The sequence below is a fragment of the Varroa jacobsoni genome, unplaced genomic scaffold (genome assembly GCF_002532875.2).
Source record: "Varroa jacobsoni isolate VJ856 unplaced genomic scaffold, vjacob_1.0 scaffold_1182, whole genome shotgun sequence".
NCBI classification, from domain to species: Eukaryota; Metazoa; Arthropoda; class Arachnida; order Mesostigmata; family Varroidae; genus Varroa; species Varroa jacobsoni.
Window position 1 is genome coordinate 19031 of NW_019214084.1, and position 22099 is coordinate 41129.

Genomic DNA, 22099 nt, shown 5'->3' on the forward strand with positions numbered 1-22099 from the left:
ATTGTTATTAAGGACATACACTTGAAGCAATAAACTATCAACTTATATAGACGCGTTATTTAATTTCTTGTTCTCTTTAAAAGAATGGTGAGTGAAAAAATTAAACTTTATCTCTGCAGTGCTACTGATTATAATGCGACGTCAGAGTTTATACGTTTCAGCTGTGCCGAAAGGCCGTGTGTGTTGAGTTCCACTAACGCATTGAAAAGGCTTCTAACTTATGCACCCTTGGCTTTGTTATTAATATTATAGAAAAATAATTACTATAGAAATAAAATGCGTTATATCCTTGTTCAATAAACCATATCTTTTATGTATTCATCCAACGTGCTACAATAAGCCAAATAAAGTCTCCACGTTCAGTATTTATGTCCGGAAGGCAAGCGGATGCTTGCGCAAACATGGACGCCAAGATTCACCTTGCTACTTGACATTTTCCCACTAGACAGCTATGTCTCGGCCGTCTCCGTTGTCCCCATTATAGTTCCATTGTGCTATTTCTGTCATCGGGCTTTATCGTTGCCAGCAATCGCGTCCCGCCATCAGATACAGGTAAGAATCTATTCTTAGTCTCGTCGCTTCATCTGATCTTGAATTATTTGCTTACCATGGTACAGGGTACAGCTTCTGGTTTATTTTTACTATTTTAATTTTCCCCAGTTCGTCTCTATTTGTCCTTACCCAAACGCCGGTCAGCGCCACAGCACTGAAAGCACTGGGTTCGCCTCCATGTGCCTTTCTTCAACGTTTCTCTATTAAGACCTTCCGGTTGTTCTATAGTTGTCCTGTTTTGTCCATCGCAAGCTTTCTTCTCGTTTGCATTTTTTTTCAAGGTATTCCACACATAGTTAGCTTTGCAGATTGGCCTACTAACCGCCTATTTACGTTCTCTCCTCAGCCCTCATTCTCTCAGTAGTCGTAGCCCATTGTCTCGCTACGTTTAACTGTGTGCCTTTTTTCTATGTATTATCCTACTGTTATAGTAACATTTTAATTTAGCATAGTTCATTGCGCTGCAGTGTTTTCCTCTTTGTTTCTCTTGCTTTTCCAGGTAAAAACATGAACAGGCAGACAGCCCTTCTGCATACGTAATCATTCCAGCTTCACCTCTCCTGCTCTTCATTCGCTTAACCCCTTTGTTTCGATTTCTTCGCCATATCTTTGTTCGCCGACCTTGTTTCTCTGTTTCGGTCTCTGATTTGTTTCAATCGTTTTATTATCTGTGAGGAAGAAGAGAAATTTGTAGAGACGGGAAACTAACCGGAGTTGGGGTAAGGGCAGGTTTTTTTTCCTGGAAAATATAACGCTTGCACACGTTCAACCGTATAGATAATATGAGCTCTGAAAGAAAGATTTTCTCTAGTTCGTTTTCCATAGTATAATTCCGGAGTCGATATTAGGGCCAGTGCAGCGTTGTTTGTTGATCAGATTCCAATTTGGACTATACCTCTTTCACTTCCCTGCCACAGCAGGCGAACACTTTTACGAACACCGGCAGAAAGGGACGAAGATGGGGATTGAAGGGGGAGGGGGGTAACGCTAGCGGGAAAGCACGCGCGCACTCGAGAGGGAAAGAGACAGAGAAAGGAATACAGGTAGACCGAAAAGTTAGATTTTTTCAATCTGCTACTACCGTTGCTAGTGTTCGTGCGCGTGCACTCTTCGAAACACTCACAAAAAGACGAACGGAACCGATGACGACACGAGCAAAAGAAAGAATACTGGGAAACGAAACAGCGAATGAAACGAGATGTTGAAGGAAAGGCACAGCCACTGCCGCCATTAAACGTTCAGACGTGCTAAATCGTTTCCTTTTCTGTTATCTACTGCGCGGTGACGACCTCTTCTAGTTCATCATTCGCAAGTTTCATGCTCTCCTACTTCAACCAACCCGTTAAGCTCGTGCCGGCAACTACGCACAGAAAGAAGGCAGTCAGTTGGGGGCCCACGAGGGCACGTAACACAGTTGAACACACATCGAAATAGCATAGTCACTAACTTTTGGTCCCTCTAGAAAAAACCAATTCGACGTTTGTTTCTATCCCCCTATCCCAATCGTTCTCTGCCGCTATCCTCACGTGCTGAACGAAGTGAACGCTATTGGTCTTCGTTGCGTCCATGTTCGATTGATTCGTTCATTAAACAGTTGTTACAATCGCAGTAGTGGTGGTGCTGTTAGTTACGGCTTCGGTTTCAGTATGAGCTTTGATCAGTCGTAAGTTGTCTACCCAATCCGTTGTCTCATTTTTCGCTCAGTTGAAGCCAGTTGTTGATGAGCAACTATGTGTCCACCCCTACCTTTTCTATTTTGCTTTTCCCTCTCCTTTGCTCTGAAGCAGGACTATAGCCATGACCCATGAACTCGAAATAGAACTAGCCAGAGACTCTGTTAAAACTAGCGTTGCCGATGACATGCACATTCTACCGTGTTCTCATTGTGTGTCGAGAAAAATATTGATTTTGTCCTAGTAGCTCGCTGGTGGCACATTTTGACGCCTTGCCCACCCACGCGACCCAATCTCATCGACCCCATTGCCACCCCGTAGCTTCCACTAAATGCGCCCTTCGCAAAGACTTTTCTTTCTGATATGTTGGCCGCCGGTGATGGCTGCTGGCAGCAGCCCGTCGTTTTTTGTTCCTTCACTTTCCAACAAAAAGATGGTCTATCTGTTCTGTGGCAGCTAACTGCTCGTCTTCAGGGCAGTGTGTACACGATACAAGGCATCAGTGTGTTGTTAATGGCAGAAGCAAAGGCGGTGACGAAGGTGCTTATTGCGCTGGCGAGGATTTAGCCGAAAGGTGATCTAAGGCGTTAACAAGGAGATTCTATTCAACAAACACTAAATTCGAAGAAAAACAAACCTTTTTTCAAGCCGCAGTATGGTGCGGCCTTGGCATGGAAATGATAGGACGAAGGCTAAGTTGAGCGTGGGCTTGACAGAATTTACAGGATATTTAAAGTCGTTTTAGATGAATAAAGTGTATTATTTAAGGGTCGAAACGTTTACCTAAAACGAAAATTGTCGGTCATCTGCTGCTACGTGCTTCTTTATGTAAACCTGTAACTATAAGGTGACTAGTACATCAAGAGAGATTCTTAAGAAACATCTCGATAAGCAGATTCGCAAACAGAAGTGGAGCTTAAAACAAGCACCCGAAAACTCCTATGTAACTTATAGAAATCTTGGTCGGGCCAATCTTTTCATTTCTATGGGTATCTCATACAATATGGTAACGACTGGATTATAGGTAAGACTCAAAAGGGCATCATTTATTAGTTCATAATCTTCTCCATTCCCTGAGAAACTAAAATTTAGCGTACTGAAAAGATGGGCTTACAACTTGTGTGTAACTCCAGAACGATAGTATAAATAGAATTACTTTCAAATTCGATTAATTTCAAACGAACGAATCTATCGGTGACGACCACTAGCGTACAGGCAGACTAAATCGCATTATTATGACTGCTCGAACGTGTGGTGTTTCCCGTACCAGTGTAATTATCAATAACAGCCTCTTGAATTGTTCGTACATGATGTCGATTTTGTCATGTACGAAATTTCTTATCGAGGGACTCCACCTAAAAAAAAAAAGATGTCTACTCGAATGGTCACTGCAGGCCAAACTTCTGAATACAGGCCCAATAGTCCCATTGTGCATTTATCATAGGACAAGGTGAAAACGACAAACGAATCGTTGCAATTACATAGTGAAATCCAGTACGCTTAACAACGAAAGTTGATTAGGATTTCCGTTTTTGAAAACCTAATATGAGGTATTTTTATATTACTCATGTTGTTTACAAAGGGCGAAAAAGAAAATTATAATTTTCCAAGTCGGCGTCCTTCGTGGGAATCGATGTGATCATATTCAAATCTATGGCAAAGACGTCAAAAGTAAAGAATGGATCCTAAAGTAGGTTCAGCTTCAAATGTACTTCATCTACGAGAGAGCAATTTTAGCTGCAGATTCGCCTGCTTTGGCTTACTTTCATTGTCGAGAGTAAAACGTATCCCTGACAACGCTGGTCATTAAAAAAATTCCCGCTCTAGATAGCTGTACGCCTTAGCCAACGTACGTGATTGCCTCGAACTTATTAACAGGTATTCACTCTTTGTAGTTTCCTTGAGTTATCTATTATAATATCGTTTGTCAGCCAGCATTCGAAGCTGTAACGCGTTGTCGATCAGAGTTTATCTGAGTAGCAACAATAACTTATGTTTGTAACATAACTCATCACAATTTTGGCTCACCAAGCGTTCTCTTAGTACGTACGGTAACTTCCTTTAGTGGCACATTAATGCTCTGTAACAAATGGTTACTTTGTTATATTGTTAGTGTTTCTTCTTTCAGGGCCAATTCTTACTTGTAAATAACGTGTTGCTGCTGCGTATCGTTGGAAAGCTAAAAGATAAGATATTAGATGACTACAACGTATTTTCAACTTTTTTGACCATCGTTTACAAAATAGGAACGTATCTAAGTTAGGGTCTGCTTGAAACAAAGAGCAGGAGCTCGGGATAAACCGACCCACCCACCCTGTCTATTCCAACACGGTACGGAAGCATTGTTATTATGGTCAGTTATTATTACAAGGCCAACAAGACCTTTACTGGAACACAAGCAATACGGATAATTAAAAAAAAGGTATGTGATACTGTTCATTATAACAATTTTAGGGTAAATCGCATCCATGTCATCGAAAAGCTACTAAATCAGTAGATGCGCTTACGTGTCTGGACGGCATGCCCACCGATGTCTGTGCTATATTTGTACATTTTCCTGGTTACCGCACAACTTGACGTCTGTGATTAGGTTCAGGAAGCTCAATCACTAACTTAGAAGTAGCCCACCTTTGAAAACCTTTAGCTACCTGCAGTTTCCAGTTTGAAATCATCAACAAAAATTAGAGTAACGGAGGCTTCAGTGTGGCTTATTTATGGTCTACAGTGGTCGCCTACTCCAACAAGATTCATGCTCCGGTACTAATTAGGTTTTTATTTTTTAAAGAGCTTTCCTCCTTAACAGCTCGTTTTACCTATACGTGCTCTGTGAGTACTTGACATGCTGACTCACACAGTAATTCAAAACTATACCAATCATAATTGATTTTTCCTATAAAACAGGCTACTAAGATGATTTGTTATACACAAAGTGATAGTCGTTATAATTGTAGAGGTAGGTGCCGGCGATGGTGATCAATCAGACAGTAAGGGCTGGCAGACCAGGTCGACGTTCGACTCAGCACAAACAGTATCCCAAGAAATCGACATCGATTTGATTAAGCTATCTCGTCGAACGTTGTCCTACCGTCTGTGAAATGAGGCCTCATAGGAGAACTTTGGTATATGTGTAGATTGAGAACTTTGTCACTGTTATTGCTGGTACCGTTTCGCTCAGTCATTCGGTTTTTCGTCATTGATATAAAAAAAAAAAAAGGCCATCAATTGTAAACGGAATTATTGTCAGACCTCGTCTCCTTCTGTCCCACCGTCTCTTACTAACGTGGTGCAAGCGGCAAAAACTAGTAGCCGATGACTGATTCGTAGGCCGGTTCAGCCTACGGGCACCTACATCTAAGTCAACCGCTCCCAATTGTCCTTAGCCCAGATTGCTCAAAGTCTACTCCCCCCATCCCCATCCCGCCCAAGATTCATGCTGATAGTACCCGGACTACGGTAGAAGAAACAACAGTAAAGCCGATGAGATCCAAATAAACTCTGACCAATGAACAAACTACGTGTTTCTGTTTGCCTTGTCTGATCGACAGCCTGTCTGGATTGCTGACGAAAATAAGCACAGCGAATTCAGTTGCTGAAGTGGACTGCTGCGAGCCTGTGAGGGCTAATACGATCCCTTATACGGCCTAGCTTTCGGCTACGGAACAGCCTCACATATCATTTGGGCAGCTAGCTGCAAGCAGATGTTCAATTTGTATCGCGGTTACGGTAACAAATGATTACTTTTCTCGCAAAACCTAGGACTTCAATACCAATGCATAACACAGCTACGGAATTCTACTGAAAAAAAATTAACTGAATTTTGGCGGCTTCAAGCCCTCCACGTTTTTTTCCATTCATTATTATTTTGCAACTACAGATTCAAATGGGGGCGTTAATTATAAAAGTAAACATAAATAGAATCTATATAGGAAGTAGAATCTTGAAACTTTGAGTAAATCTTAACATTTTTCGGGTAAAAGATTTTAACTTGTCGTCGTTTATTGTTTGCCCTAACAAAAACGTCACGATGTGGATGTGTTCACTCCCACTGTGCAAGCCTGACATCTAGTAATGATATTAATACGACTGATCCTGAGCAAAGGTTTTGCGGCATAAAAGAATGCATATAATTAACGGAACCCACATTAACGATATATTTTTATCTAATAGCTGCTATCCTTCACAAGTTACAGGGCAAATTTATTCTAGTTTTTTTTTTCTCTTCACCCAAATTACGAAACGTACCAGTATATCCACAAGACAACCTGCAGTTACAGCGCATGCACTATAAATGTGTTAACCATAATCTAGCTAGACCTCACCATATTTCCAGCTCATGAAATTCACTAACGATACAGTGAAGGTTAGCTAAGGGCTAGTCCATCAGCTAGGCCATCACTGCCAAACCCAGATAGCCTTTCTTCTCATGAAAAAATAGAGACCAACCCTTCGAGTAGCCGAAATCAGATCAAACAATGCTACGCAATCGAATATCTGATAGTGGCTTCCAAGCTTATGTAGCTCCAAATAGCTTACCTTTAAAGGCTTATTTTTATGGTTCATAGGGTACCTAACCAGACATTGTATAGAAAATCGTAGATTTGACTTTTCTGCGGGGTCAGTTCCTTTGCTTAAGGACGTTTTGCTGATTAGTAAGTCGTGTAGGTACGCCAGGCGTGCTATATACACAGCTATGGTGAAATGTAACAGCGAATATAGCGTCCATTCGATGGCCATAAAGTTTGGAAATATATATATATATATATATATATATATATATATATAGCTATCGAGCGTAGATCTTGATTTAAAGTGCTAATGACATGTCTTAAGTTATAGTGAACGTTTTTTGCCGAGCAGTGTCCGCCACCGCTAGCAAAGAGCTTTCAACGAATAATTTCTGCCTTAAAAGGAAACCCTAGAGAGACACTGCTACACTATGAATATCAATACCAGAGGCTGTTGCAGCGACACGAAGTTCACATGACACTTTTCAATTCAACTTATCTCTTTTTTTTTTGTTTTTTTTTTTTGTTGTTGTTCCGTTTCTCGAGGATGCGGCAATAACCTTATCAGAAATGTAACCAGCACCCTCATTGGTGTCAGTAGAATTTTCAATAGGCTCAAACGTATAGGAAATACAATTGAAAGCTTCTACTTGGCTTCTGAAAAATAAGATTTCATCGAGACTTTTTGTGTGCATCTGGGACCACTGAGGTAACACTCCATAAGAGTATTCGAACGAAAGCATGTCTGGAGTCTTTACCGCTTTCATTTGGCTATTAATTACGTTCAGTAGATTTTCACACTGAATCTTTTATCGTGCGTACATTTTACTGGTAACTCAGAGGAAGTCGATGTTGTCTGATCATTTGAGCTGTACAAACACAACTGTGAAACGATCTCGATGGCGCTAGATGGTGCCTGTCCCATAACGGCGAAATATATGATCCCTGCAAGACACAATGCATGATTACATTGAATAAAGAACGATTTGTCACTTTATTTACAAAGGATTTTTTTGCCTGTGAGTAGGGAAGTTGCATACGCTGTAACATAAGGTCGTTTAATCTAAAAATACGTAAAAGGATGAGTTTCTTTGTCTAAACTAAACGACATCCTTTGTTGAGCCAAACAGACTAAGGAGATTTAGAGACAGAAGCCACATTTCGTGCTCGGTATGACTGACGCGCCTTCCGTTCCTAGTATAACAACCTGAAAAAGAGCCCTTTCAAACATTGCCAAGGTTTTGATTCTTAAACGCCCGGAATATCACATAGGCAGAGAATATTTTAAGTTGTTGCTTTTTTGGCTATCTTAGCAGGAAATTCTGTATCTCTCACATAGGCCACGTAAAGGCGATGATACAAGTTCCACATTAATTACATGATAAGAGATTACGTCACTTAACTGCGTATGCCTCGAGTAAAAAGATGATGATGAATCCAGAATTGATAACAACGAAAGTAACAATGGACCGCAGAACTACGCGATTTTCGCTAGTTCCTACAAAGTACCTGGATATTGAAAATAGCCTTCGATGCAGAAACTGTCGTCGTTTTATAATTATGGTAATAGTTGTTATTTACCAAACGATATACCGTCTCTAAATATACGCCGTATCGTTGAGGTAACTGAGTGGCAGAGGTCTCAGCTCCCGTAGAATAAACAGAAAAAAACTGCTTTTTCTTAACAGCAGCGCTAACGAATAACAATTTAAAAATTGTTCCTCTGAAAGCTCTGTACTAATTTTGTGATTATCGGAGTTTTGCAAGTCATATCGACAAAGCATGGCTTCTTCGAACTTCATCCATGATTTCCATTTAAGTGGATTCCATTTCTGGCGATTAAGTCAAATGGTAGCGCGGAAACCCTTTCAGGTTCCCATTTGTAAACCCTACGCGATTAGGTCATTCACGTTCGAAATAAAGTACAGCAAAACACAACTGGTGGGACATCTACGGTAAGTCCCGGTCCGCAACTCATCTGTATTTCAGATTTTGCGTCCGATCGCCGTTAGGCATTCCGTCAGATGGCTGGCTTTCAACACGAAACGAAGTAGGTCTATGCTCAAGTTGGACCATAACGTGTCCCTAAGAATAGCAGGCGCTATTCTTAGGGACACGTTATGGTCCACGGTTATAACCCACTGAACTATCACGGTGCGCAACTACTAGACGGAGGAGAAAATCAGGAATTTCCCGCATCAGAGGCCCCACGCTCAAAAGTACCCCTGCGCTATGGGATGAAGGACTATAGGGCTTCAATCTATACTGTGACAAATGCAACCGAGTGTTCCATGTTGCATGATTCCGAATAACTGACGAGATAAGTCCACAAGCTGAGTTAAAGTACAAATCGTCGTCTACATGTCGAACATGTCGACTCTGCAGCTTGCCTATTGTAAATCGGTCAATCGAACAATCTGTAAAATGTATATATTGTATATAGCTGCGGAGCGAAAGATCGTGGCATACATAATGTCTCTGACGCATCGCGTTCAAACTTTAGAAAGCCGATGCGCCTAGCAATCGCATCACTGATGAATGAAAGAATAGTCATGAACGAACAGCAAGAAAACAGCCGTGCTTTGGCTCTGTCGGCGAAAACAGTACTTGCTGTATGCGGCGCTATTGTCGAGTCCTTCGGACCGGCCTTGTCGGAGGTGTTGCCCCAAGAAGTATTTCTCGGGCTACATGCAGTTACGAAAATGGATATAGGCAATGTGAGAGCTAAAGCCAATAAGCACTTCGGGATGACCCAGTAGCTGTCTTCTAACAGGCAGGCTATTATCATGAGCGCACGGAGCTCGAAAAGTGTGAATTCATAGCCGCAGTTGAGTCACTTGCTATAAAATAAAAAGGATTACACCTAAAGTTCAAGTTCCGTGTCCTATATCTTCCTCTCTTTGGATCAAACGATTAGGCCGCCAATGAAATACTTGCCAGAAGGACAGCACAAAAGGGTACGTCTTTTGCCTCTGTCGATCGCACAGCGCCTAGTACTTGACAGTAATCGATACAACTATAAAAGCGTTGTTGCTAAGAGGATCGTGTATAACATCTGAGGGTCAAGAAAACTCCGAAAGGAGGTGCGCAAACGAGTCGCAGGGACACGTCTATAATGTCAGTAACACGCCCAATAAGACCTGGCAATTCAGCCTATTGGCCTCAATATAACGGCTAAAAACATCTTTAAGTTTTATGAGGAGCATACCGGAAAATCATTCTCGCCACATATCTTCAAAAAAGATCTTCATTGCCCAAATCGATTTAACCATGAGGTTGCCGCAGCTCCTGCCATCACCGACAATCGAAAACCTTTTGATTCAGACCCGGATTGGTCGTAAAACACAGTAACAACAGCTCCAAATTTCGCAGTCAATCGCAAATACATTTCTAGTGCATAGACCGAAGTTAGAATCGTATGAAACGCTAAAGATCATTCAGTGAAATTACGAGGGCGCATCTACATTAGCGCTATTCATACCGGAAGCTTGAGATTCAATCGATATCCTTGTGCCTACGGAGACCTAAGTAACCAGCCCATCCTACTACTAGGAATAGGTTGCGGCTGTCCCAATGTCGAAGTTTCAGTGTTTTTTACGATCATAAAGCTGGAAACCTCATTCCGCGTTATATAGAATACAACGTCATGGCCTTGTGTAGTCCAAGAACATTGCTTGTGCCGGTGATCGTGCGACAGCATGTCAAGAAATTCACTCCGACCTCCATAAGTAGATTTAAAAGGCCGCGGCGGACCCCAGTTCCAGCAATCCCGTCATCGCGGCACGCGACTTTACTATGCGCCTGGACTAATCCATTTAGAAGCGAACATCAGTTCTCCGAGACACGCTGATGGAGTACCACTGCTGGATAGTAATCTCCAATAAGGTATCAACGTTTGTCGGCCCTGCAGGAAGCGCTGTCATAAATATCTTTGCAACGAACGCGAACAAAGATAAAACCAAATATGTCGGAGAGAATCGTTCTAATGGTGCTCAAGGACAACTCTGGACACACGTTCCTCTCAGATTAAACCTTAAGGTCCCCTTAGAAGCACTGTTCGTCCGGACATTTACAGTGTAAATTAGCTCGAAGAAGTTCGTAGAACGGGCTCACGTATATCGCCTTTGTAATTAGTATATCATTCACAGTAAAATTTGTCATCCTACGAGATCTTCTCAATGTCGAATTCGACTGATGTTGAGGTCCATCCGCGTCACTACGTTCACACCCTGCAATCCTCGGTTTGTCCAGCCTTCGGAAGAAGACATGGGTCGTAGTCTGATAATAATTGCTACCTTGCCCTAAATGGCGAGGGTACCTTTAAACTGCGGGTGAAACTACAACCGGCAACGGGGCCACTGGCCGTGGCGTTCAAATCGATCTGTCAGGATTTGCCGGATCTGATGATGTCACCCACCGCAGGGAATATTTGGAACAGCAAGAACCTATTTTCATACGAGGAACCGAGTACCAGACACGTAAATAACTTGACGGCCACAAGCCTGCAACATATCCAATCGCGCCTTCAGTGCTCATCGACCAATGGATTCGCTGGAATGTTCTCATCTTAGCACAGCGTTTAACGAACCGATAACCTTTGAGCGCGAAAGACTGGGGCAAGGGTTCTAAATTCTGTAAGTGAGTCACGCTCAAGGGAGGTAACGGAAGCGGAGAGGATTCGGAATGAACAGTTCAATGCCGTCGTAGGGGTTCTGCCTAAACAACCTTTTGCTTGCAACTGCCTTCTCCTCATTCCCGGGATGCAACGCTTCTCATTATTCCAAAAGGTAAAAGCGATTTAAGCCAACCGACGCCGTGGTGCAATCGTCTGCTATGTATAAAAAAATAAACTAAAATTCATATCAAACGCTTTTTCGCACGCACACTTTCTCGTATCTGCTGAGAAGGAAGCTATACGTGTCCCTGAAGAGTGTTAGTGCGATATCCAAAAAGCAAGTCGTATTCACAAGGAACATTCGACCGAAACGGCGCGCAAGATTATACCCACTGATATCAAAAAAATCTAAATAACCTTTAAAAATCGATCTACGCAGTGTTTGTAGGCTTGAAAGCTGGCTTCGACTCCGCCCCAGAAAATTTAGTCTTAAGCATCCTTGCCAACGCCGAATCTTCGTGTATGTCCTTAATTTAATAGCAGCGATACTTCACGATAACAGGATTAAAATCGATGATGGAGTCTCAGAACTGCCAGCGTTTCCCCAGATTACAGGTGTGGCCTAGAATGCTTATTTGAATAAGCATTCTAGGCCACCCTCGGCATAATAAATAAGCATTCTCGGCATCACTTAAGGCTCTTTCGGTGAAGATTCGTGGGTACAGAAATGTAATAAGGATTCTTCTCTATGCAGACGATCTAGTGATTGACGGGACAGTTTCATGTGCAGCAGGCCCTAGCCTGGCTTAGGCTACATTCCACTGGCTCGGAATAAGGACTGATTATCAACTAAACCAACATTAAGGCAATTAGAAGAGGTAGCAAAAGTGCGCTTTTGACATACGCTATCTACTATATTAAACGTTTTACCTACCTAGGGTACCTGATCTTGTACCGCAGCCCAATATTCTGCAAAATATTACAGAAAGATGCGGAATCGTAATACCTAGCCCTAACTGCTTGCTCCCTGACCTGCCTTTCGAGGTCGACGAAATGAAGATCGCACCATTTGGCGTTAAAGAAGTGAGCTTGATATAGGTGATTTTCCAGAACAAAAATCTCGCTCTTCAGAGGAGCCTTAGAATTGCACCAGACAATGCGCCTGTAACAGGCTTATCTAGTTTCTGGTGGCGATGCTACTGTCTACTGTGAAATCCATCATAGTTTTTACCCATCATTAGGTTTAGTACTCCTGGGTAAATGGAATCAAAGATTCGCTGAGCTCAATACCGAATTTTGTCAAACGGAAGAACAATCGCCTAGGCACAGTAAACGAACACTGCATTTAGGTGTTGGCAACCGTGTGATCCGTATCGTACTTCTTGCTACACGCGGGTTCGATCACTGGGCAGCCTGGCTCAATAGCAAACCGAAGAATGGGGAGTAGTACCTTGACGTATAATCTATAGTGCAAGCATTGGTTTGGTCCTAAATGCGAAAAATATATATCCTAGCATTATACCGTTTTGGTCAAATGAGCAAAATGTATTAACTTGATACTGCGCGAAAAACTTTCCGAACATTTCGACGGTTGTTCTCGTGTGAATGACAAAACAGTACCTTCCACAGAAAAAATCTACGGTACTCTGTAGATGAACTACTCTCGGTAAAACTGCTGGTTCTGCTGATCTAACCTCCCATAAAACATGCCTCAAGACGTGTCAATCAATAACTGTCGTTTTTAAGCTGTATATTTCTTTTCTGTTTTTCTTTTAATGTAAAAACACTTTATTTTAACAAACTTAGTGATTCAGTCGATCATTCATACGTAGCCTGTATTTGTAGCTTGTCAGGTTGTGACGTCGTTTCAACATACTGTCTTGTGTTTAGAATCGAGCTTAAATCCATCATCAGTTCCTTTGTAGGATGTTGAAGATTTGAATTTTCGACAGGAGCACGACACAGGACGGTGAGCCTTATCACTTACCTTGAGGGCACCAAAGATGTTGTCCAGGTGTTGATAGAAAAATGAAATAGTCGTTACACTTTAGTGATGACATAGAAGAAAATGGCGAACTTGGTCCTATTTGCTGATAGAAGCCGACTGAACTTCCAGTGGGGGCTTTCCGCGATTTGAACTGGAAGGCAGCCACGCCCAGTTCAAACACCGAGCCCATTTGGCGCTGCCGATATAAATTGAGTTCATTACGTATTAGTCAACCTAGATGATAAATTACTGCCTTGAATTTCGACCTCTACTACATGGATACTCGACTTTGCAATCTGTTTGCAGTTATTAATAGAGCACAATACCGTTTTGCGCCCTTTCTACGATATAATTAAATTATGATCATAGACGAGCGGAAAATGTAGTCGAACGATTTAGGTTTCGATAAGAACAAAGGGAAAAAAAAATGTCCAACAGCGTTTCATCATCGCTTTCCTTAATCTATGCAAGATCTTGAGGACTTTACTTTCAAAGTTTGTGGCGTCACGAAATGCTTTCTAGCGACGCAGGACAAAATAGAAAAAGAGACCCATTGTAATGGTTACGTTCCGTTAAACGAACAGGACGCCTTCGTAGTTACGTAAAAGACCTCTTTTGTCGGCACAACAAAGAACGTTGTGGTGAAATTGCACAGTCATAAAGCTAACGGTTGTTTATAGACAAAAAAAGTCGTAACCGTTTAATTAAGTCTGACCGCCTGTGGAATCACTCGTTCAGTATATTCAATTTATTTGATATTAATTAACATGTAAAAAAAAAAGTTCTTTTGCCAAGGCTCACTAAACGTAACGTCAGCACTCGCAACGAACAATCACAGATATATGAGAAGCGTCTACTGGTCGAACGGTTAGAAAAAGAAGCTCAGTGATCAAAAACAAAGTAAATTAACAAATCAGCATTTGATGTCGTTGAAAACTACGGGTGTCACTTTTAGGCGGGGAGGTGTTTGAAGGTTAGAAGAAAGCCTGCTATTGCACGCATTACTTCTTTTCTCAAATGTTTCATTTGTGTATTATACAAACGTAATGCACCGTTAGAAAGCTCTTCACTCTTCAGGACTGACGGGCCTGGCTTTCGCCTACTACCAAACGATGCTGTCTGCCACCAGGTACAACCATTTGTAAGACCCACACGTGTGACTTGGAATAAAGAGCTTCCTTACATACATCGTATTTCACTATTAACTATCAGGTTAAAAACGAAATCCTTGTTGAGAAGATCCCAAGTCTCAGCTAATCACGTCAGAAAAGTGTATTCCTCAGTCACCATATATATATATATATAACGAAGACTTGGAAAAGATATACCTGAAAAGCACAGACAGTATCTCAGTCTCAAAACAATCAGTATCTATGAACGGAAATTTTCTACACCGTTGTAAAAATCGACACTTAATTCAGTAATGTGATGGCATTTTTATATCACAGTTCTAGGGTTCTTCACAACACAGTGGACGCACATGCGATAGCCTGGTTGTGTCTGCGAACGCCCGTCTGATTTACGCTACACATTTCATACGTTCCCTTTTTGTATGCCGCTCTATGAGCAGCTGTTCAAGTACGCCGCCCGTATCTCCTTGCTATCGCCCCCTGTCGAAAAAACATTTGCCTTTCGCCGTTTCCCGCTACCTCTTTTCCCATACTTTTACGGTCTCCCGGAACACGGCAATCCCGAATGTACGGATTTATTTTTGTGTTGTCGGTACGCACCGTATCAAGGTGGGCGCACACATCGGCCGGACAATTATATGACACATAGAATCGCTCTCTACAGCGACATAATAACAATAAACGTGGCAGTTATAGTTGTAGCAATACTAGCGGCACTGCCAACCACTGACAACAATGCCAACAATCAGAGAAAACGTCAGCATTAGCGTCGTTTCCGTCGTGGCCACAATCGGTAACGGCTGCAGAGCAGCGACAGTGGCCAACGCGACGCTTCCGAAGGAGAAAAACCATTCTTCAATCAATCGACGTTCGCTGATTGATCATCTCGCGTCTTGCTACTGTCACCGGGACAGTTGACTATGATGCGATTGATGCAGATCCAATTGTGCACGTATTTTTTTATGGAAATTTCCACGAAAACTGCAGCTTTGTTGTTGCCGTCGACGACAACGACCGTGCTGATTGGCAGGCTGGTGTTCGTCCCGTTCTATGGCCACTACCATACCGTTTCTTATATTTGTACTCTTGTTTTAAAAGGGGTCTGTTCGGACGGAATTTTACTCAATTTGTTGTGGGTTTCTTGGTTAACCATCGGCAAAATCGTTTGTGTGAGCCTCATGACTGGCGTATGGCGTCGAGTCGTGCTCAACGACCACTAATTTGTTGGAATAGGCGACACGTAGATCGACAGGTGGAGGCTTTTAGCTGAAGCTGTTTGAGGAAGATGCCGAGTTGATAACGCTAACCACCATTTGCGATGAATTTGTAGGCATCGAAAAATTTCCCTTTCATCGCCAGACCAGACATCAGCAGGGAGGACGCAGGTGAACGGTGAGAACCTAAACATTCAGTGCGTAACATGCATTTTTCGAGCTGCTGTAGTGTCTTACAAAAGAAAACGAACCCAATGTGAAGGATCAACTATGATTGACCGCTGATAGTTACTGTCGTTGTCTAGAATGTTTACATATTCCGATGCGTCGTCTCAGTCAGTGGGGTTTGGGGATACCAACGACAACCGTCTTTATATCGTCACATCCCTAAGGCCGACTGTGTGTTTACAGCGAATATATTAATATCTAAGTGTATAATTTTTATGACGACTCGATGGTTTTCGTGCTTTTAGCTTTACTCTATTGCTACAATGCCGATGTGGACAAGTTCTCGGGATGATTGATCAATTCGACAACTTGATCGTGATTTACTGCTCCACATGCGGATGATGGTACCATTGTGACATATGTACAACAATCACTAATATATCATATATAATCATCACTAATATACAAAATATATGTTGCAATTGTTCAGTGTATTAAGTTCGTTCGAGTACGGTGAGATTTCTTTCTGGAAGCCTTTCATACGACGGCGATGAAACGTGTCGTAGAACGAATGTCTAAAAAAAAAAAAAAAAGGTTTACAATATTATTGTTTGCGTCGTATTTTGACCATCGTTCAAATATCAGCGAAGGAACGAGCTAACGGCTTCCGCTGTGGCTGATGATTTCGCATTTGCCGTCACTGCGTATCGATTCTTCTCATTTATTTACCCAGGCGTTCCACAACCTAGAAGCAAGCGGCAGTTTTCGTCCAGAGGCCTTACCATATCCGACCATCCAGATCATCCTAGGGCTGGCTATGCGATAAGAACTAGATATGGGAGTATCTTGAGATTTAACTTGAACATTAAAAAACTAGGGAAATAAGTATAGTCTTTCGTCACTTTATCTTTTGAATATACACGGGTTTGCTGGAACGGTCAATTTTTATTGACATACGTACATACTGACCGTAACCATCCCAGACTTATCTTGCATTGATCGTAGACCCAATAAACGTGGTACCAGCGTTGGTGGTCCAATATGTTTTATAGCCTGACACATTTCGTCTCACGCCAGATGTTGAATATTTTTCATTATTTTTCAAGCTTCCTGAACAAAAGCCGAATTCCCTTAGATCTCGTAGTAACGAATGTTCTTACGCGTTTTTATCGTTTTTAATGGAGACTACTAATGCGGCCGTCAATAAGTATTTTTACCGGTAGGAAGACGTTTTGTATCATTATTTTATAGAGCTATAAGCAATCGGTTTACAATATTACACAAACAGCCTGACCAAAATACCATGTGAATTGAATTGTTTCGAATCAGCGAACTCCAATCAGTTACCCGTAACGAGAACTTACCCCGTGAATGGGCACCTCCAACACACTGAATCCAGATCCCCCGAAAGACGATTATCTTACAAGTTTATTATCTTATAAGATTAACTCGTAAGTTTAGCTAACTAGCTTCGGTGCAGTGGGACGCTGATACCCTAAACAGAATCAATACATAGCTTCGTGCCATAAGTTGCGCGAACGTTTCTGTGATGATACAGATATATTCAGTAATTTTGATTGAGGATTGATTGCAACACGTTTATGAAAATCTTGTTCAAGTTCGACATAAAGTTTCTCCTGATCAGTTAATGTTTTAAGTACTTACCATATGACGAATCAGTGGACATTGTTTTTAATAAAATACTCTTTATTTTTTCCTTTATTTTTATTTCTCGTCATTGTATAACTTTCGTCTGTCGTAATTGTATTTACACGGCTTCATAATCAACCTTCGTCTAAGTACATTTGTCAATCGGAATCAATTAAAACATAGAAGTTTCATTACTATTCATCATCTGTACGTAACATACAAATAATATTTCAGGCCAATGAATTAGTCCTTTTTTTTTAATGAACAAATAGGTACCGACTGTTTTCCAGTCGGTATCAAATACCTATTCACACTAACGTTACTCTAGAGTAAGGCCGTCGTTAGCTTTTCGTCGTATTGTGATCAATATATGGATACGTGAATGTTTAATCCACGCTTGCGTACGGTTGAGACCCATTTTACAAGATCCGTAAGATTGTTTAAGGATTAATTAGTTATGAATAATTATTGAAGACGCCCCATGCATGCCCGGTTAGATAGATGTCTGTCGATTTTTTACCAGTATATTGATCGCCGATGAAGCTTACTATGTCTAGTGCTAGCTTTCATAGCAATTTGGCGAGAGAAAGCTGTCACTCAGAGGACCCATAGCCCATTTCCCTAAAAGCATGATATTAATAGATGAAAAGAAAAAAAGTCTTATACGAGGCTTCTGTTAGAAGAAGGCGGTTGTTGAAATTCGTTGTAACCCATAATTAACAATGACCACATCTTTTTTTTTCTAAATAAATATCGACCCGTGCGACAAAAATTATGCATTGGCATTTCTCTACGCTGGCCTCGAATGCTGTCAATGAAATCGGAGGTTTTCGAGGCTGACCCTTATCTGAATATAGTCCCGTCTGCATCTGTCATACGCTTGGCATGTCTGCTACGTTCAAAACCTCGGTATTAGCGCTAGTTCATTTACCTGAAGATAACTTGCCTTCTACTAAACTACTTTATAGATGCTTTATAACAGCTCGAAGATCCTAATTAACGTAAGGCGTCGTGGGTAGGCGTGACCGCAAACGACAAATAAATGCATCGATTTTCTAATAACGCAAACAATTTTTGTGCGGTGAGGTAGACCGCCGATGGCAGTAGCTAGTCGTAGCGAGCAATGCCAACCCGTCCCACCGACCCCGCAAAGATGGCCACTTTATTCCGTCCGTTTCTGGTGCCTTCCAAATCTCATAAGTCAAGGCCGAACGTTGGAGAACACTTATTTCGTTGTTAACACACCCTTGTATCCGCTCAATATAAAACACATTTTTTTACCTTTACAAGTTTTCGTCTAGGTTAGACACTGACAGCAGGCTCTAATCGACCCGTCCGTTTCTGACTGTACCAATCCGAATCAGCCAAACCTAAATTTGTACCTACATACCACTAGCTGGCCTGGTCAAGCAGGACACGTTCGGACCGAATAGGTGTCTTGCCCTTCGATGATGTCCTATCAGGAAAATTTATCGATAATCGGACTTTTGACGAACGAAAGATCTCGGTTACTGAGAGACTGTGAACTATTTCAACATCAAGTCGAAACAAAACCGCGGCGGCCGCCAGTTTAGAAACGCAGTAAAACAGTACGGATAATAACTGGGTTTCCTATTTTGGAAATTTAAGCAAAAACTACAATCTACCGTATGGCATAATGCAGGTTTCCGACCGTCCAAGCCATCTTAAAAGTAAATAAATTACACGGCGAATGTAGTTAATGTTAAATTCACATCTCTCTGATGATTATTTAATGATGATAAATATCTCGAGAACGACGTCTATCTGATAGATGGCTTCGCGCCTCTGGCGAAATTTTACCTCATTGAAGTACATCTAAACGCGTTAAAAATGTGTACGCTAATTGTGTTCAGCCTTTCTTGGATATATTTTAGTTTAAATTGACGCGGCAGTATACGTGGGGTATTGCAGTCGAGGGCAAATGTTTGCGTGCATGGCTGTTCGACCGTTACGCTGTCGTCCATAACAACACAAATCGCATAATTATAAATAAACGGAGCAGTACAATTATACTGATTAGCTTGCTTTTTTCCCCGTTATATCTTATGCACAATTTTACTTAATAATACTACAATCAATAAACCATTTTTTTACTCCAAGATTTTGTTGTCAGCCTATTACTTCAGCTAATAATAATAATCGCCAAAATACAACTGTGGCTGGATTGCCGTGGCAAAAAAAAAAACACTGCAATATTAAGCTTTCTGTACAATGCGGGATCGTATTTGTTGCTATAGTATACCTTTGTCACTGCGATAGATCGTAAAAGACATTTGAAAACTATAGGCGTAGCATTGGGCCATAAGGTTTCTTAAAACGCTGACGATGATTGTTTCAAATCGATATACTGGCCGGATATATATATATCCGAACGTTTTCCCTAATTTCGACCTAAGTCACAACCAGTGAATATGTTAGTAACCTTCCCTATAAACACATCTGTAGACGCTCACCTCCGGTCGACGTTATTACATTTTTATGGTGTGTTTTACGCAAAATTATATCAATGATCTCTGTGTGTCCTCCTACCCAGCTAGACTTCTCTGAACAGCAAAGCACTTGCATAGATTTCAATACGAAATGGCCGTAATGTTTTTCTTGTCAAATCAGCTACATTGCGACCGATGATCATTTGCCGTCGTACCGTACGTATGACTAAGTCCATTTCGAATAAACATCTGTTGTCTTAATTGTCCATATTGTTTTATGACAGCGGCATACGCTATCGACAAGATGGCTGAGCCGAGATGAATCCGCTGCTGGTTAGATACGCAGTGATTGAAGCTAGAGGTTATGACTGTAAAGCTTTGGGAACTGACGCCGGTCCTAGGGCCACTCCTAGGGTCCTAGGGTCCTAGGCCACTTTCTCTGCACGACGTAGGACACTAGATCATTGAGAGTTATTAACTGCTTCGGACACTAGAAGTTTATTGACGGTACGTGAACTCGGTCTCGTAATAGTATTCGGGCCGACCATTTAGAATGGATATTATACCAATATACTCGTAATTGATTGTTGGCAATACCAAACAAATTCCTATTTCACTTTTACTATACGGTAAACTAGCATACGCCGAAAATCGTAGCGAGTTAGGGTTTTCGTATTTAGATTGTCTAGACATTAAAGATCTATTCGTTATCTTTGATCTAGCTTCTTGGGTGCTCGTGCACGACTGACTTTGCCTGCACAGATTTCCTCCTATATAGTAATATGGTTTCGGATACTTGTGTATTCAAAAAGGTTCTATAAGTAAAATCAGTGTTTGATCTCTGTAGAGTTTCGTATTTTGGAGACCCTTCCAAAAGACATTATTTATTACCATTTTTGTGACTAGTCGAGCCGTTCCCGTTTGTGGCTTCCGGCAGCAACCGCTCCTGTTCCTTGTCCGCGCACGGAGTATTTCGAATCGTCCCATAATGTTTTCGAAAATCATAGAGCACAAATGCTTTCGTTGAAACCACCACGTATGGACAACAACGGCGGCAGTACTCCAGCTAGTTTAGCAGTATTTCACTATTTTGGTTACCGCTCGCAACTATCGCGATGCTTCCAACAGAGGCAGCAGTAATATCGGTATACTTCTCCTTTCGCACTGAAAGCCTCTTTTGGACGTTACCATTCTCGAACCGCTGGCACCCGACCGAACCTTTTCAACGATACCCTTGAGAATCACACCCTTTTATGTTCTACCCAGTTCTAAACATGTTTATCTGCCTTTTTGATTCTCCCACGCTGGCGTCGTTTTCCTGTCCGTAATTCATAACCCATCCTGTTACTGCCACCGACATCACCTCTTACCCCATCCCCCCGTCCAAGCTAGAGATAACTACCACAACTGCTTACTGCTTTTCGTTTGCTCTACATTGTAATGATGCTCTCGTAAGGGCGGCCGTGAGCTCTAAACATTGGCCATTTTGAAGGACATATAAATGGGGTAAGGTGGGTGGTGATGCACAGGGGATGATTTGGCAGAATGCGAGGAAATTGAAGAATCGACAAGCAGGCTATTTTAACGCTATGCGATGACGGTCTGACGCAATCTGTATATCGCAAATGGCGCTCAGAAAAGGTACACGGAGTCCGCCGGCAATTCAGATTAGAACTGTTGTACGCTAACGGTAGTCACATTCGGAGGAGGTGGTCTTTGGCCTTGAAACTGTATCTGAAATGATAACATTTTAAGGCATATTATATGAAATTGATAAGAGATAGAACCATACATATAATGCTAATTAGTTACAAAAGGATTAGTCCTAGCAGTGAAGAACTGCAGTACATACACCAACAAGTATACACCAGTGAATATATAAATTTCAGTTGAGCTAATTTTTTGTGTACGGTCACAGCTAAGCGTGATGAAAGCAGCATTATTAACCAAATAAAACGTACATACGTGTGCTTCCATATTCGCTAGAAATCTCCTTTATTGAAAGACGACAAAGAACTTAAACTTTTTTTCCGGTCACTCCAAAGATAAACTAGCTATCGCTACACATTTCTATATGAAGCATTGTCTATAATTGCAGGTTGTAGATGGCATTTCGCAGAAATAATAAATGTACGAGTAACATAAATAGGATAGA

General features: G+C 41.6%; 1 protein-coding gene across 1 annotated transcript in view; it reads right to left on the reverse strand.

The window, feature by feature from the left end:
- Nucleotides 1–17530: 17530 nt before the first annotated feature.
- Nucleotides 17531–22099, reverse strand: part of LOC111267418 (kin of IRRE-like protein 2) — a 57814-nt gene continuing 53245 nt past the window's right edge. The window contains exon 16 of the mRNA XM_086971321.1: nt 17531–21678. Within this exon, the coding sequence (XP_086827447.1) occupies nt 21613–21678 (66 nt within the window). The 3' untranslated portion in view covers nt 17531–21612. The remainder of the gene's footprint in view (nt 21679–22099) is intronic.